Consider the following 17,809-nt stretch of genomic DNA (forward strand, 5'->3'; position numbering starts at 1 on the left):
ACATGTTGAACAAATTTATTCCCCGTATCGAAATTTAAGGATAGCTGTTTTAGAACCTTAGAATATACTATCATCATTACCGGTATCATTGCTGACAATAATATTTCTTCGTTTTGGAACAGTTATGCTTGTGCTTTACGCAACACAGAAGAATTTATGGGAGACTAAAGGAGACTCTTTTCTTTGTACAGAGATTTTTCCATGGCATTCCTTTTTTAACATATTACATTTCGTGACTTCGGGTTATTATCGGCTACTTTTTAAAGGCCATCCTTAGTAATAATAATAAAAACCCTCGATGGATGTTTGTTGCCGCGACCTCGATAAAAAGTAGGACTTTTTAACCGTCTCGGATTCCAGTAAAGGGGAGTTTGTCACTTTGGATGTCTGTTTTTAAGGGGCATCTGACATTGTAAATATGCGAATTTGGGTTTTGCTTTTTTGTCTTAGACTATTTATATTCTTGTGAAACGTTTGCTTCATATGCAAGTTTTGATTGTTTGATTTTGAAGTAAAAATACATTTCGAAAATGATTCTTTTCTAATTCTATTTAATATATATTAATATCTTCCTTCAATATATATATATCCATAATTTTAAATTTAAATAAAATATACTATTAATTAAATAATTATATTAGGCCAAATTAACGTGTTGCAAATATATATTTTTTAAGTTAGATCTCATGAATTTTTCATAAATATACATGCCATTTTTCTAAATAAATGCAAACAAGTCGAAAGCAAAATGAAATTTCCCTAAAGTATAATTATGATTTTTGTCCCTCATTTATTTTAAAACTTAAGATTTAATTTCTCTATTTCTATTTGACACGATTTGATCCTCTTTACTAAAACAATGTTATGAATAGGTTGGAATTTGCATCTGCTTAACCCATGACGTGCATTTGTTTTTTGAAAAAAAAATTAATATGTGATTGACTTGTAAATTTATTATTAATTAAATACTGACTTTTTTTTAAAATAGTTTAGAGTGAATTTAAAATAGTATGTGTTTATAATTTCTCTTAATCATTGATAATTATATATTATGCAGACGTAATTGTTCGAGTACGTAACCTTTAAAAAGAATAATATTCACTTCAACTACTAAAATCGTTTAGTGGGTTAAACAAAATTCCCTTTTATCAAATTGACTTTCAATATATAATTCACGTTATCGTTTTAATAATATCATTCTAACAATATCTTTAAACAGTGTTATCAATTTGGAATACTAATAATAATATAAAAGTTCAAAAAAAGTAAGCTCTGTCAAGTTTTAATGAGGGTCTGATTGATGGACCCATCTCTTCTGGAATGGATGCCTAGTGGAGCGAAAATCGCTACTGTTTGTGACAGGAAGGCACTGAATGAGGGTCCATCAATAGTTTTCTATGAAAGAAATGGGTTTAGAAAGAAGCTCATTTAACATTGGGGAACCGATTGATGCAATTGTAGAATTGCTGAAGTGGAATTGTAGTTCTGATCTTCTCGCAGCTGTTGTCAGATCTGGAAATTATGATTCCGTTAAGATCTGGTCTTTTAGCAGCAACCATTGGTATCTAAAGCATGAAATCAAATACCCAAGGAAAGATGGAGTAAGATTCATGTGGGATCAAACAAAATCACAGCAATTAATTTGTTGGTCTCTTAATGAGCAGGTCACAGTTTACAAATTCATCTGGGTAACAGCTGTCATGGATGAGTCAACGGCTTTAGTTATTGATGGCTCTAATATACTTGTGACCCCCCTTTCTTTGTTCTTAATGCCCCCTCCTATGCATTTATTCAGCCTTAATTTCCCAAATGCTGTTCGAGAAATGGCTTTTTATTCCATGAATGGTAAGAATCACTTGGCTGTGTTTTTATCAAATAACTGTCTCTGTGTTGCAGAGTTTCCTACGCCTGATGCTTGGGAATCTCTAGAGGGCAAAGAATTTAGTGTGGAACCATGTGCATCTGAAACGCCATTGGGATCCTTTGTACATATAATATGGCTGGACTCACATATGCTTCTTGCTGTTTCTCATCATGGATTCAGTAACAGTAATTGTTATTTCCAAACCTCTTCAAATGAGGATAGGCTTCTAGGTTACTATTTGCAGGAAATCGAGCTCACTTGTTCTGAGGATAATGTCTCAGGTCTACTGACATGCTCTGGCTGGCATGCGAAAGTTTCATATCGAAATTTGTTGGAAGGACTTGTAATGGGTATTGCTCCCAATCCTGCTAAAGAATGTTCAACTTTTGTTCAGTTTGATGGTGGAGAAGTTTCTGAATTTACATCTAAGTCGGGAATTAACAAACGAGATTTTAAACATGATGAGTTAAGGTTTTCTTCATCTTGCCCCTGGATGAATGTGGTTCTAGTTGGTGCAACTGAACCATCAAAGGTTTTGCTTTTTGGTCTTGATGATATGGGTTGGCTGCATGTCGGTAGGAAAATACTATGCAGCAACTGCAGCAGTTTCTCATTTTACTCTAATTTAGCGGACAACATAATCACACATTTGATTCTTGCAACAAAACAAGATTTGCTCTTTATCGTGGACATAAGTGATATATTGCATGGAGAATCAGAATTAACATATGAAAACTTTATCCATATTGGTAGCAAACGGAAGGAAGAGGAGAATATTAGCTTCATAAATATTTGGGAAAGAGGGGCCAAAATCATTGGTGTTTTGTATGGAGATGAAGCTGCTGTCGTATTGCAAACAAATCGTGGAAATCTGGAATGCATCTGTCCAAGAAAACTGGTGCTAGTCTCAATTGTCAATGCTTTGAACCAAAGACGCTTTAGGGATGCACTTCTTATGGTGAGGCGACACAGGATTGATTTCAATGTGATTGTTGATTATTGTGGATTGCAAATGTTCAATCAATCAGCTTCAGAGTTTGTCATGCAAGTCAAAAATTGAGTTACATAACTGACTTTGTTTGTTCCATAAAAAATGAAAATGTCGTGGAGAAACTTTACAAAAAGTTTCTCTCTTCACCTTGCTGCAAGGAGCAAAAGAATCTGTTAACCAATGATTTCAAGGGTTCTGATGCTAGTATAGATGCAAATGACAAGGTGTCATCAGTGCTTCTGGCCATAAGGAGGGCTCTTGAGGAACAAGTATCCGGAAGTCCTGCAAGGGAGCTCTGTATTTTGACCCCCCTGCTCTTGAAGAGGCTTTGGAGAGGGTAAAGGTCATCCGGGAGATGGAGTTATCAGGTTCTAGTGACCCAAGACAAGCACATTGCCCTTCCGCTGAAGAAGCTCTCAAAAATCTGCTGTGGTTATCAGATTCAGAGGCCGTCTTTGAAGCTGCTTTGGGCCTTTATGATTTGAACCTTGCAGCTATTGTGGCACTGAATTCACAGCGAGACCCTAAGGAATTTCTTCCCTTTCTCCAGGAATTGGAACATATGCCTATGCTCTTGATGCACTATAACATTGACCTTAGGCTGCACTGGCTCGAGAAAGTTCTCAAACATATTGTATCTGCAGGTGATGTCCATTTCTCTGATTGCATGAACCTTATGAAGAAAAATCCTCAAATTTTTCCCCTAGGACTTCAGCTAATAACTGATCCTACCAGAAGAGGGCAAGTCCTTGAGGCTTGGGGAGATCATCTTAGCGATGAAAAATGCTTTGAAGATGCAGCCGCAACGTACTTGTGTTGCGTCAATTTGCAGAAGGCTTTGAAGGCAAATCGTGAATGTGGTAACTGGAGTGGTGTGCTGACGGTTGCTGGGCTTTTAAAGCTAGAAAAGAGTGAAGTAATGCAACTGGCTCATGAGCTTTATGAAGAACTCCAAGCCCTTGGTAAACCTGGAGATGCTGCCAAGATTGCTTTGGAATATTGTGGAGATACTAATGCTGGGATTAATTTGCTAATCAGTGCAAGGGACTGGGAGGAGGCTCTGAGAGTTGCATTTTTGTACAGCAGAGAGGATTTAGTCTCGGTGGTGAAAAATGCGGCACTGAATGTTCAAGCAGCCTAATCGATGAATAAGGAAGGGCTGGAGAAGGTGGGGAAATATTTGACTCGTTATTTAGCTGTTCGACAGAGAAGATTGCTTCTTGCAGCAAAGCTGCAGTCAGAGGAAAGGTCAATAAATGATCTCGATGATGATACTACTTCAGAAGCTAGTAGTACATTCAGTGGAATGTGTCTACACCAGAGGGTACATGTCCTGCATACTCTGTGTTTTACATATAGCTTTAAAGTTTGTTGCATTTCACTGTATCTCTTGGTTACATTTACCCGCGGCATATTCTGAATTTTCTGTTTCCTTCTTGCGTTAACAGGACAAGAAAAAGCTCTGCTGCTTCAACTTCCTCACCGCAGCTAGCAGGGCACGAGACGCAAGACGTCAGCGAAGTAGAGGAAAAATTCGTCCTGGCAGGTATGTGGTAATTCAAGTATCAGGATCTCCTTGCTTACATCTATATATTTTGCAGAGTCCATTTTTTTACATTATAGCCCGGGCGAGGAAATGGCTCTTGTAGAACACTTGAAAGCCATGTCCCTAACAGCTGGAGCAAAGAAGGAACTAAAGTCATTGCTTGTTTCTCTTGTAATGCTTGGCGAGGAAGAAACTGCTCGGAAAGTGCAACACGTGGGAGAGAACTTTCAACTCTCATATGGCTGCAGTTAGACTAGCTGAAGATACATTGTCTGATGATAGCGTAAATGAACATGCACATACATTGGAGCGATACCTACAGAGAGTAAAAACGGAACTGCATGATTCAAATGCTTTTTCTTGGCGCAGTCGAGTATTCCTTCTCCTTGAGAGGTTAACTCATTTCTTGCCAATGACCCCTCCTTGGTTTAAACTTCTGCATTCTTAAAAACTGTATCTTATATTATTTGATCGTCTGTGGATAATAACATCATACATGCAGATTCTGTTTCAAACCCGTCTTTAACCATTTTGAATCTTACATCTCTATCCAAATCACCTCTCTCGTAAGAACGCATTGCCATAATTTTTTTCTTTTTTCTTCATGAATTACAGCTTTTGATTAACTCCTTTGAATTCAATGTTCTCGAAACTTAACATCGAATATTCGTCTACAGGAGTAAGGGGATGTATGCCCCCTAGCAGCAGTGCATTTTGAGATAAGAGAAGATCACGAGGCAGCAGGGTGGTTTTTTTCCCCAAGGAAGTATCTTCCAATATCTCCAACTTCATTGGATTTTGTACCAGCTGCATGCTTGATTATGTCGTTGTTTAAGTTTGTATTAATAGATGGCTAATTAGGGTTTTGTACTTCCAGTATTCTCTACATAAATGGAAAACACATTTGTTTTTAGTTTGATAACGGATGTCTTTGTTTTAGTTGAATAATGGGTGAAAATGGTTATATATTTATGGAAAGATTATAAAGACAAGCAAAAATGGGGTAAGAAACAAAATACATTAAAAAAATATATTCAAAGAAGGGCTCAACCGGGTTCGAACCGGTAACCTCTTGCAATCAAATGCTCTAGCACTGAGCTATAGACCGTTGTTGTTCATGCGATCAAATTTATCTAATATAAAATAAAATATTTAAACAAGTAAACTAATAAAATCTAGGGTAAAGTATACAATTGTCCCTTAACTATAAGGTGTTGCTTTGTTGAGTCATTTGACTATTAAAAGTTATAAAATAGTCCTTGATTATAGATGTTGTTTAGTTGAGTCCCTCGACTATTAAAGTTATAAATTGGTCACCTGACTATTCATATGTTTCAAATTCATCACTTTCTGTTAAAAATTAACGGTTATCTAAGTTGGACATTAACTTGCTAACTAAGAGATGATAAAATTATATTTTAATGATATCTACTGGCATCGTCGTTGCTTTCAAGCATTGACTTGACAATATAATGCTTCAACCAATGGCTTGATGGCATAATGTAAACGGATAATTGGTCCACAAAATAGAGCTCAAACGATTTTGAGATTAGATTTTATCATATCCAAATCAACATGTTAATGTCCAACTTAGTCGATTGCTAGATTTTTTATGACAAAAGATGAGTTTGGAACATATGAATAGTCGGGTAACCCATTTTGTTACTTTTAATAGTCGATGGACTTAACAAAAAAATGCTCTATAGTTGAGGGACTCTTTTGTAACTTTAAATAATCGGAGAACTCAATAACACGTCTTATAACCAGGGGACTATTTGTATACTTTCCTAAGAGACATATTCATAATTTTTTCGGAAAATAAAATAATATTAATAATTATATTAGAAATAAACAAAATAAAAATATGTTATCGATAATAACTGAACAACAAGGTTTAATGATTTACTAAACAAGCTTTAGAAGGGAACTTCGGGAAGCCTAAAGAGTGGCAACCTAATTTAAGGTTAAAAAATAATGATATTAGGCGTAATTGAAAATATGATAAAAATCATAATATTTTATGTTGGGCATAATATAAAATGTTACATTTCTCATCACATTTTCGGTTGGTAACCAAAAAATATTATCTTATTCGTAATATTTTCGGTTACACTCAACCTAAAATATTATGATTTTTATCACGTTTTCAATTACGTCTCAAAGTTTTTGTTTTTAACCTTAAATTTGATTCCGTACATTAAAACCACCCAACTTTAAACGGTTCTGAATGAGTTATTAGCAAACACAAATAAAATACATATGCTTTATTCTTGTTCAATTTCTTTAACAATAGAGATATAAATATTAATTATATTCATTTATTTAATTTGATAAATAAATATAAATAAATAAAGAAACCTAACTACTTATGAACTAATTTTTATCCGTATAATACAAGGGTTAATAATATTTAACAAATAATAATATTAAACTAGCTTGTAAAATAATATTTAGTGATTTATTAATTTCTAAAATATATTGGGTCGGTTGAATCGGGCGTAAATTTTTATATCAAAATGTAGGTTAAATCGAATTTAGGTAAAGAGAATATACTTCTCAAATTAAATCAAAATCAAATAAAAAAAAATACGCTTCTCGAATTAAATTGAACAGAAAGGATATGCTTCTTAATTAAAATCGAATTGGTCAAAAACTCGACACAACTCTGTCTCTACCTGTTACCATCCCTAAATATAATCCAACTTTAATCTCAAGAATGATGCTTAATGAACCCCAAGATTTAACCAATCCATTAGGCCCAATAAAAACTTCAATGGCTCATCTCAATCCAACCCATTCAACTTTTCTTCTTCTGTTGCTGCGTTTTCTTCCTCCCTTATCTTCTTCCATCTCCAAACCTCAGTAAGCCCTTCAGCCAAAACCAATAACCTTTCTTTTCAACGGTTCAAGAGAAGAAATGGCAGTAGCAAGGATGAACATCAACTGTTCGGTACAAAGCAGCCTTTCGTGTATATTAAAGCCATCATCTTTTTTCAATTTCAGAACTGCCCATTTCAAGAATCGTCTCTGTTTCCCTCAAAACAACTTCATTTCTCCAAAAAGATCATTGCTTTGTACCTGTTCAAACAATAGCAATGCTAATGCTTTCAAACTGGAGAAAAGCCGAACCTTTTGTTATCACAACTCCTCTTTATTATGTGAATGCCCCTCCTCATATGGGTAGTGCCTACACTACTATTGCTGCTGATGCCATTGCCAGGTTTCAGGTATTGTTTAAATGGTGTATTGGTTTCAATGTGTTTCAGTTATTGGTATTGTGTAATATATTTGATTCTTGTTTAGAACTTTGATACTGGAAATTGTTTCGCAACCCTTGAAATTTTGTTATTTCGTACTCGTTAATTTCTAATATAACTTCTTAAGTTTTCACCCTGACATAAAATCTTGAGTCCGTCTCTCCTTATCAGTGTACATAAGAAAAACTAGATTAGCTCGGTTGTTGGTTTTGCTGCTGATGCCATTGTCAGGTTTCAGGTATTGTTTAAATGGTGTATTGGTTTCAATTAGGGACAGATGCAGGATTTTATACTATGTAGCGGAATTATAAAATTTTAAAGGGCGAAAACATAATAACATATTATCAGTATATAATATAAAGTAGGAGAATTTGAAATTTTCAGGACGACCCTTCGGCTATCTCTGGTTTCAATGGGTTTCAGTTATTGGTATTGTGTACTGGAATTGCTAATTATGGTTACCAGAATACATAAGAACAGCTAGACTATTATTGCGGCTGATGCCATTGCCAGGTTTCAGGTATTGTTTAAATGGTGTCTTGGTTTCAACGTGTTTCAGTTATTGATATTGTGTAATATATTTAATTCTGGTTTAGAACTTTGATAATAAATTGGTAGTTTCGCACTCCTTGAAATTTTGTAATTTAGTACCCCTGAATTTCTAATATAACTCCTTAAGTTCGCACGGCTGACATAAAATCCTGCGTCCATAAAGCTAGACTAGTTCGGTTGTTGGTTTTGCTGCTTGTTTATTTCTTAAGAACCAATGTATTTGTACATGTTACAATCGGTATCAGCGGCTCCTAAGTGGTTATTAATATGCATTCCATGGTTTTGCTTTATAACAACTTGTTAGGAGTAGAAAACAAATGGAAAAATGAAAAATAAGCAGAATATCCCACTTGTTTTATATTGTTTTCTTCTTATATGTGGCAGAGGCTTTCGGGAAAGAGAGTCGTATTTATTACCGGGACGGATGAGCATGGTGAGAAGATAGCTACTGCAGCATCCGCTGCTGGCTCCAGCCCAAGAGAGCATTGTGATGTTATATCTCAAGCTTATAAAATGTTGTGGAAAGATGTAATACTTTTAAATGCCCTTTTTATCGGTCCAAGTAATTGAGATTTTGGATCTTGTTATGATTGTTGATATTTTCCTGATTGCAGTTAGATATAGCTTATGACAAATTCATTCGTACGACTGATCCAAAACATGAAGCAATCGTTGAGGAATTCTATTCTAGAGTTCTTGCCAATGATGACATTTACCGGGCTGACTACGAGGGACTGTACTGTGTCAATTGCGAGGAATATAAGGTTGTACGCCGCATTTGACTTGTTTATAGCAACTAACGTGTTCATAGATTTTAGTGTGGACTAAATCTTCATTAAAGGGTGTTTTTCTTTTATGCTTCGAGCAGAAAACATTGAATTCTTTGTTTGATTATTTCTAGAAGTTGATGAGATTATACGGTTTGAATAAAGCATCGATATGCCTATGCAGCATCTTTTTCTTGCAATTCCCTTGGTTATTTTACTTAAGAATGGCTTGTTGCAACATTCTGCAGGATGAAAAAGAGCTGCTCGAAAACAATTGTTGCCCTACACACCTAAAGCCATGTGTTCCTCGCAAAGAGGATAATTATTTCTTTGCATTGTCGAAATACCAAAAATCATTAGAAGAAATTTTGGTACAAAACCCAGATTTTGTTCAGCCTTCATACCGATTGAACGAGGTGAAGCAAAGTACAACTATACTCTTTTTGGGATAGAATGATGTTCATTGCAAAACTCATCTTAGTGATAAGCTTTTCCAGGTGCAAAGCTGGATAAAAAATGGCTTAAGAGACTTTTCAATTTCCCGAGCAGCTGTGGATTGGGGTATTCCGGTTCCCAACGACAATAAGCAAACTATATATGTTTGGTTTGACGCACTCCTTGGGTACGGTTGAAACCTATTAGATTTTATGGTTTAATAGCTGCAGAAAATATTGAAAAAGAAAACAACGAAAGAACCGACAATGATCAAAGATTCCACTTATTACTTAATATCTGCTTATTTTCTCATTGCAGATATTTTTGTTGAATAAGAATTTTAACAAGTACAACTTTTTTAAAACAGCTATATATCGGCTCTGCTGGAGGAAAAGGATCAACCTAATTTACAAAGTGCTGTTTCTTCGGGTTGGCCTGCCTCGTTGCACTTGATTGGAAAGGTATGAAACTTATCAACAGGGCAAGAGTTATCATATGCACTAAAATGTTTGATTTCCTATTATCGGTTTCCTTTGATTTTTTGTCAATTTCCATCCTTTTGGAAAGCTGGTTGTCTCATTATCCAAGATGTTTCCAGAAAACTTCTTGTTCATCCTCATGCTGCCTCATTGCACGACATTTCCCAGTATCGATTTCCTTGGACTAATCATTGTTGAAAATGATGACCCTTTTACACTTTTGTTTCATGAACATAGATCTTGATATTATTTCTTGACTTCAGGACTAGTTATAAGTAGGAAGACTTGTATAAATTTTATAAAGTTATCACCATTTTTAAATGTTACTCGAGTGAATGAGTTACATTCCCCATTCGGATTGTAAAGAGTTTGACGTTCTCTTTCTTTTTCTGTTCTCTTTTTGTAGGATATTTTACGTTTTCATGCTGTTTATTGGCCAGCTATGCTGATGTCTGCTGGATTGAGTCTCCCTAAGAGGGTGTTCGGCCATGGTTTCTTGACAAAGGTACTTGAACACCATGAAGCTTAGCCTATTGTTTTCAGTTTTAAGTCGGTGCAAAATATTCGAATCGTAAAACTTTATATGATAGCTTCAAGAAATTGAATGTCCGTACAAATATTTGGAGATGTAACTTGCATATATATATTCACGCTAACTAAGCTGCATATTTAGCCTATATTTTTTGGCCTGTGGTTATGTTTTCCATGAGAGCAAGCAAATTCTTTTGAACATATATATATATATATATATATGTATGTATGTATGTATATTTTTCTCATATACGTAATTTTATTTCATGCAGCAATGCTTTTTATTTTGAAAATTATAGGATGGCATGAAGATGGGGAAATCGCTAGGAAATACGATTGAACCGAATGAATTAGTGCATAAATTTGGAGCTGACGCAGTCCGGTACTTCTTCCTGAGGGAGGTAGAGTTCGGAAACGATGGGGATTATTCTGAAGATCGTTTCATTAATATTGTCAACGCACATCTTGCCAACACAATAGGTATGTTTCGGTTACTATAATTAGTTTTTGAGCAGCTTTATTGTTTCGTTCTTTAATATACTTAGAACCGGATTGATATGCATACGAGCTCGATTATATTGCAGGAAATCTTCTCAACCGTACTCTTGGACTTCTTAAGAAGAACTGCCAGTCGACTTTAGTGGTTGATTCAACTGTTGCGGCTGAAGGAAAGGAATTTAAGGATACCGTTGAGAAGCTGGTAAGGTTACTGTGAATCTAATGCCATACCTTCAGGAATAGGTAGTAGTTTCCCATGTTATTGCGACTTTGCATTTTTCTTAAAGTACCCATGTCCGAAACATATTCGAGCGTAAGTATCAGATATGATTTCCCAAATAGATGGGAGGAAAATGAAAATTTGAGCATACCGGTGTTGGAAAATTACTGGTATCCAATACTCAATTTGAAGACCAAGCAGCATAGGCAATTTCTTAAGGAATTCTTAGATTATTCTCTTACCACATTTGCCTATTTTAGGAATGACTGGGTTTTTGGTAATGAATTCTTGGATTTTTGGAATGTAAATGAATATTGCCCCAATGCTCAACTTCGGAAACTTTTTGTTCAAATTTCCTCTCTTAGCTTTCCGACCACATTAATGGTATCTTTTAGGTCAATTACTGATGTATTTCTGTTCCGTATGTTATTTAGGTTGAAAAAGCTCGTATCCATTATGAAAATCTGTCCCTATCATCAGCTTGTGAAGCTGTGCTAGAGATTGGCAATGCTGGAAACTTGTACATGGATAAGCATCAACCATGGTCTCTTTTTAAGCAAGGAGGTGACGCTGCTGAAGCTGCTGCAAAGGTTCTTCTGCCTTCATTTACATATCTTTACGTACAAATATTTTGCACTCTATTGTTCCGATGAAGGGGTTTTCTTTTGCTCGAAGCACCGGCGTTTAACACCCATGTCTGTCGGTATGCAAATATCCGTGTTTGACACACACACCGAAGTCCAAGTAACATAGATATTGCACGATTTGACACACTTGTTATTCTATGACTGGCTATCATATTTGACAGCTTTTATCTTTTCTGATTTTGGGACAGGATCTTGTGATCATACTCGAAACTATGAGGATTATAGCGATTGCTCTGTCACCGGTTGCGCCTAGCTTATGCAGGCGGATACATTCACAACTTGGCTACTCCGAGGACCAGTTTGATAACCTAAACTGGGTACACGCTCTCTCTCTCTCTCTCTTGCAATATGTATGTATGCCGACTTGCATAAGTTTATCGTCATATTAACCGCGTCGAATGTTGGTAACTGCAGAGTGAAACAAAGTGGGGTCGGCTAAAGGGTGGTCAAGTGATGGCTCATCCTAAGCCAGTCTTTGCAAGAATTGAACAAATAAAGGAGGATGACAATGGTGGAGCTGAAGCGCCTAAGAAGGTTGTGAAAAAGAAAGAGTAAAAACAGAAGGTTCAAGGGGTGATAGAAGCCTAGGGGTTCCGATTTCAAAGGATTTTTTTGCCTCTTATGTCATTTGATCCTCAGTCCGTGTCGGATGTAAGTATTTATCCGATACAGATGTGTCAGATACAGGTATTTATCCGACACAGGTATATTCATTTCTTTCTCTGTTTTTCCATATATTTAGAGGGTCTCTGGCGGATCATAACGTCCTGTCTATGTCGAACTTCAAAAAATAAAAAGTTGATTTTATTCATTTTTTTTCGACCTTTTTCAGTTTGATTCGCATGATTTTTGAATCGTCGGATAAAAAATATACCGTCTAAAAACACAGAAGAAACCATCCAAAATGACTCAACCGGAGATAAAAGATGCTGCCATTATTGTGCATCAACATAAAACATACTGGAAATTGACTTCAAAGGAAAGAGATAATAACACTTTATATTTGTGGCTTCTACTATAACTGGATCATATGACTCGGCCGCTGTCCAGGAATGGTGTATATGTAAGATAACTTCAATCAGTTCTTCCTCGGGACCCCGAGCCTCAGCCGAAAATCCTCTTCCATAAGTGGAAGTCCATCGCGCAACTTCACCGTTGGTTCCCATCCGAGCAGCTCCTTTGCTTTGGTTATGTCGGGCTTCCTTTGTCGGGGATCATCGGGAGTGTTTTCCACCATCGATATCTTCACCTCTGGGTTGATAAGCTACAAAACCACATCACCAACCAACTCGATTAATTGTTTTTCGGAATGTATCTACTTAAATGAAAGATGTATGGAAAACTGACCTCCTTCACAGCTTCTGCGAGTTCAATCATGGTGAATTCACCTAAAATGCAGGAAAAGAAAAACCGAAGTTGATATCGGAAATAAAAGAGTTCCGATAAGATTGGAAAATCGAGACTAAAGGGACTTGTATACAATTACCTGGATTCCCAATATTGATTGGCCCTGTGTCCTCTCCTTCCATAAGTCGGATTAGACCATCAACCTTGATCGATTAAACAAAAAATATGAGAAGCGGCATTGATATGTAAAATAGTTCAATTTTTAACAAGAATTTGACGGCGTACCATGTCGGAGACGTAACAGAAACTCCTTGTCTGTGTTCCAGGTAATTGAACTGTCAAAGGCTCATTGCTGCAAAGTTTAACAGTTAAAGAACAGTGTGTGTGCAAGCATGGGGCAGCAAACAGTAAAGAAAACAGAATCGTCTAAAGCATCTCTGTAAAGTCTTGGTATTTACCGGATTGCTTGAGCTATGAAATTGCTAACAACACGACCGTCATCTATGTTCATGCGCGGTCCATAAGTGTTAAAGATACGAGCAATTCGAATCTCTGTTATCATAAGAAAAAAAGAGTAAGAATCTCCATGAGGACAAATGAAACACAGGAAATAACGAGCTGTGAGCAAATGTTGTATCATTTACCTATGCCATGCTGCCTATGGTAATCGAACATCAGAGTTTCTGCTACTCGTTTTCCCTCGTCGTAGCAGCTCCGAACTCCTGCAGTATGATAAACAAACCGATCAATCGAAATTCACATGTAACAAGATGGTTAGAATACTCGTTCAGGCTTATACATATCCAGAAAAACCGGAAACACGTTCTTGATATCCAAGTAGAATAGAAAACATACCAATAGGGTTAACATTTCCCCAATAGCTCTCGTTCTGGGGATGCTCCAAGGGATCTCCATAAACCTCTGAAGTTGAGGTAAGCAAAATCCTGTTTGCAGACATCCATGGCATTAAAACCCAAGGAAAAAAGGAGAAACAATTCGATGTCGATAGGCAACAGCGAACCTTGCTCCAACACGTTTAGCAAGCCCCAGCATGTTCAATGTACCAATCACATTCGTCTTTATCGTCTGATATTTAATGTCATGAAAACACAATCTTCAGACACAGTCATTAATGTCTCAACTAGGAGATACGGTTACGAACGTACCTTAACAGGATTGTATTTGTAGAAGATCGGTGAAGCCGGGCAAGCGAGATGGTAGATCCGATCAACCTCAACGAGCAACGGCTCGGTGACATCTGATTAAAAACCAATCAATCCTTGGATCATTGAACTACATAATCCAACATTCTAAGCCTATATGTTACCGAAGCATATGAACATAAAGAACAATACCATGACGGATAAGCTCGAATCTTGGATGTCCGATCCATTTCTTGAGGTTATCTTTCGTGCCGGTAAAGTAGTTATCGACGACGATAACCTCATTCTTTTCATTCTCCATCAACTTGTCCACTAGGTGGGAGCCAATGAATCCAGCACCTCCGGTAACCAGAATTCGCATGTTGGACTGCAAATAACACCATGTTACTAAAGACACATGTACATATTCGACATCGATATGTTCTATTTATTCGAGTTTTTTTAATATGTTTGGACAAATATCGTAAATTCTAACCCGAAAATATCGAAATCGAAATCATTCATACCTGGAAGAACTTGGAAAATCTCAAAGGAGATGGACTCGGAGGCTTCTTAGAAGCTGAGTTATCAGTTCCATTAGCAGACATTTTTCTTTTCTTCTTTCTGCAGACCCTTCCTTGAAACCCTACACAGAGAACAAACTCAAACACTCAGTGCCTGTGAAGACGAACAGATTGTGGTCTAATATATGAACAAAATATGATCGAAAAAGAATTATTTAAATACTTTAAAAATATAAAAAAATTAATAAAAATTGAATGACCAAACTGTATGTATGCGCCAACCAGAGAGAGGAAGCAAAAGAGAGAAACTTAAAAAACAATCAATAGCTTCACATTAACAACTCCATTATTTCACACCAAATTATAAAAAAATAAAAAATAAAAAACATGTTTTTTTCTCAGATCTAAATCTGTACCAAATAGCCAAAAAAAAAGAGCATACCTTGGGAGAAATAAATTGAAAATAAAATCTGGGTTTAGTTCAGTTTACTGAAATTCACGAGGACTTTCGAAGAATACTCAACGAAAACTATGTTTCGACAGTGGGATTTATGACCAGCTTTTATACCGTGTTGTGTTTGTTGTAGAGGATTGTAGATTTGCAGGGAAGAAGTCTATGAAGTCACGCTGGTGATGACGTGGATATTACAAGTTTTATTAAAACTACAGAACGTCTTACCAATTATGGAATGCCACGTATTCACTTTCTCACCGCTACCGTGTTCGGTTGGGTTTGGGAGATTCTTGTTCGATGTGGTTGGATGTATTATAACCGTAGAATACCACTTGTCTTTGTACATTATATTTTTGGGTAAACTGCACTAAAGGTCACTTAATCATGACTTTGTAATAAACAGGTCACTTTTTCTTCCAAAAGTTTCAAACATGCAACTCAATTAAAATATTGTTACAAATGATGACTTTTTTTATTAAAATGAAAATGGACTGCTTGATATAATAATTTTTAATCCTTCAAATATATATCTTTTTATCAATTTTATCTTAATTCAAAATAATAAATTTAATCTTTCATGTTTAAAATTTCATCAATTTAATTTTTTTACGATAGAGAGTCCATTAGATCAAAGAAATAGTTAGATAATTACATTATATCATAAAACAACAAGTTACTATAAAATTATTATCATACCAAAAAAGTAACAATAAATTAATGCAATATTTATGAAAAAAGAACAAGCAATTCATGATTAAATTTATTGAATTATTCCAAATATGACCAAATTAATAGACTGTATAAGTTTTTGAATTCTAAAATAATTATTATATCAATTTACATCACTATTAATGACTAATATTTACTGACCAATGATAAATTTATAATCACTTTTTAATTGAGTGGTCTATTTCTAATAATTTTTTAATTGAATGACATATTTGTTATTAAACTTATAATTAAATGACTTTGGATGTTGTTTACCCAATAATTTTAGAGTTGTAATTGCAAGTGATATCTAATTATCAATAGAATATAATTAATCATTATAGAGAACAAACCCAAATCTAATTAGAAATTTTTAGTTTACGTCCGTTTCGATAAGAATATAAATGAAATAATTTAAAATGTTAAATTATTTAAATTCAAGTTTAAAATTATAATAATATTCCTGTAAAATAATTTAAAATATTATAATCTATGTTTAAATTTAATTGTAAATATTTATAATAATATAATGATATTATTTGATTGAATTTAAATGATTTTCTATAACCATATATAATACATATATATTTCTTCATATTTTTTATATATCATATACATATACTATATAGAGTCGAAGAACTGGACTCTAACTTGAAAACTAATTCACTTATTATTAAAAATTTCGAGTCAATTGAGTTACTATTCAAGTTATTCGAGTTCTATTTTATAACTCGACTCGAATTTGAAATTTCTTTCGAGTTGAGTATATGAAATTACAACTTAAAGATAATTCGAGTCTAGTTTTTTCGAATCGAGTTTAGTCAAAAATTAATTTTTTAAGTCGAGTTGAGTTTTGTCACCTTTAGCGTGCATTATGATTAAAAAAATTATGAACAACTATTATTTTATATTATTTCGGATTATTGAAAAAAAAACGTTATCGGTGACATTTTTCCTGAGCGTCCAACATGTCAAATCGCAATTGGTTGATATAATATTTTTAAGAGTAAATAATGTTTTAATACTTAAATTATCAGTTTTCATCTGTTTTAGTACTTAAATTTTCAAAAAAATCAAAATCATATCTAACGTTTAGTTTTTGTTTCATTTTAATACCCGTCGTTAATAACTTAATGGACGAGCTGATATGACATAGCTCTGGTGGACGGATGACCAATTTGAACGCTAGACCACGAGAGAATGACAAGTCTACCAATATAGTCCAGTTTCAAACTCATCAGATAGTGGACCATGGAGATCGAAAGATGAAGAAATCAAAGAGTTCATCTCTGTTTTAAGGAATTTGAGGAGTTTTTTTGGTGGAATGGAGGTCAAAATCGCATTCAAGGGTCGAAAAGGTATGAACTGGAAAGTTTGGGTTTTATTAACTGACGAATGCGACGGCCGACGACTGTAGAAGTGACGATCATCGAGTTCATCTGTTAAGTTTTTAACGATAAAATACTAAAATAAAACAAAAACAAAATGTTAGGCATAGTTTGAAAAAATGGAATTTTATGTACTAAATTAGACTAAAACTTAAGTACTAAACGAATAGTTTACCCTATTTTTAATGGTGGACCGTATAGCACCTCATAACTACCGCTAAGAGATAAAATGTCCACAATTATAGGGTGTGGGCTTATCTGCCACGTCGGATACGATGCAGCTAATGTCTAGTTTGATGTGGAACTTGATAACTACAGATGAAGTGCATGCTACCCAACACTGCACTCTGCACGCTTACCTTCCGTTTTGATTTGGACTTCTATATTTGAACGTGGGTTCGATTTTGTAAGGGTAAATTACATTAATTTTCTTTTATATTTCCGGTCAATTTTGGTCTC

At 35.0% G+C, this 17,809-nt stretch overlaps 1 protein-coding gene and 2 pseudogenes across 1 annotated transcript; 2 read left to right on the forward strand and 1 right to left on the reverse strand.

Annotated features, from left to right (window-relative positions):
• Positions 1-1,406: 1,406 nt before the first annotated feature.
• Positions 1,407-4,876, forward strand: LOC120174682 (annotated as a pseudogene).
• Positions 4,877-7,162: 2,286 nt separating this feature from the next.
• Positions 7,163-12,390, forward strand: LOC120174520 (annotated as a pseudogene).
• A 300-nt stretch (positions 12,391-12,690) lies between these two features.
• On the reverse strand, positions 12,691-15,346 carry LOC120174521 (UDP-glucuronic acid decarboxylase 6-like). Its single transcript, XM_039181338.1, has 12 exons — positions 15,243-15,346; positions 14,804-14,922; positions 14,490-14,664; positions 14,301-14,392; positions 14,156-14,220; positions 13,990-14,078; positions 13,779-13,856; positions 13,593-13,686; positions 13,420-13,486; positions 13,274-13,337; positions 13,135-13,175; positions 12,691-13,051 (listed from the first exon to the last, which is right to left on the reverse strand). The coding sequence occupies exons 2-12, from the start codon at positions 14,882-14,884 to the stop codon at positions 12,866-12,868; spliced, it is 1,032 nt and encodes a 343-aa protein (XP_039037269.1). The 5' UTR covers positions 14,885-14,922; positions 15,243-15,346; the 3' UTR covers positions 12,691-12,865.
• Between the last annotated feature and the right edge of the window lie 2,463 nt (positions 15,347-17,809).

The sequence above is a fragment of the Hibiscus syriacus genome, unplaced genomic scaffold (assembly GCF_006381635.1).
Source record: "Hibiscus syriacus cultivar Baekdansim isolate YM2019G1 unplaced genomic scaffold, ASM638163v2 tig00112114_pilon, whole genome shotgun sequence".
Taxonomy (NCBI): Eukaryota; Viridiplantae; Streptophyta; class Magnoliopsida; order Malvales; family Malvaceae; genus Hibiscus; species Hibiscus syriacus.

Bases quoted from the DNA above. Each gene is read 5' to 3' on its own strand.
- LOC120174521 (XM_039181338.1), bottom strand. From the start codon at position 14,884: ATGTCTGCTAATGGAACTGATAACTCAGCTTCTAAGAAGCCTCCGAGT. The intron at 14,079-14,155 runs GTTCGCTGTTGC...GTCTGCAAACAG, and splicing joins GCTAAACGTGTTGGAGCAAG to GATTTTGCTTACCTCAACTT. The intron at 13,176-13,273 runs GTAATTGTATAC...CCTGCATTTTAG, and splicing joins AATCAATATTGGGAATCCAG to GTGAATTCACCATGATTGAA.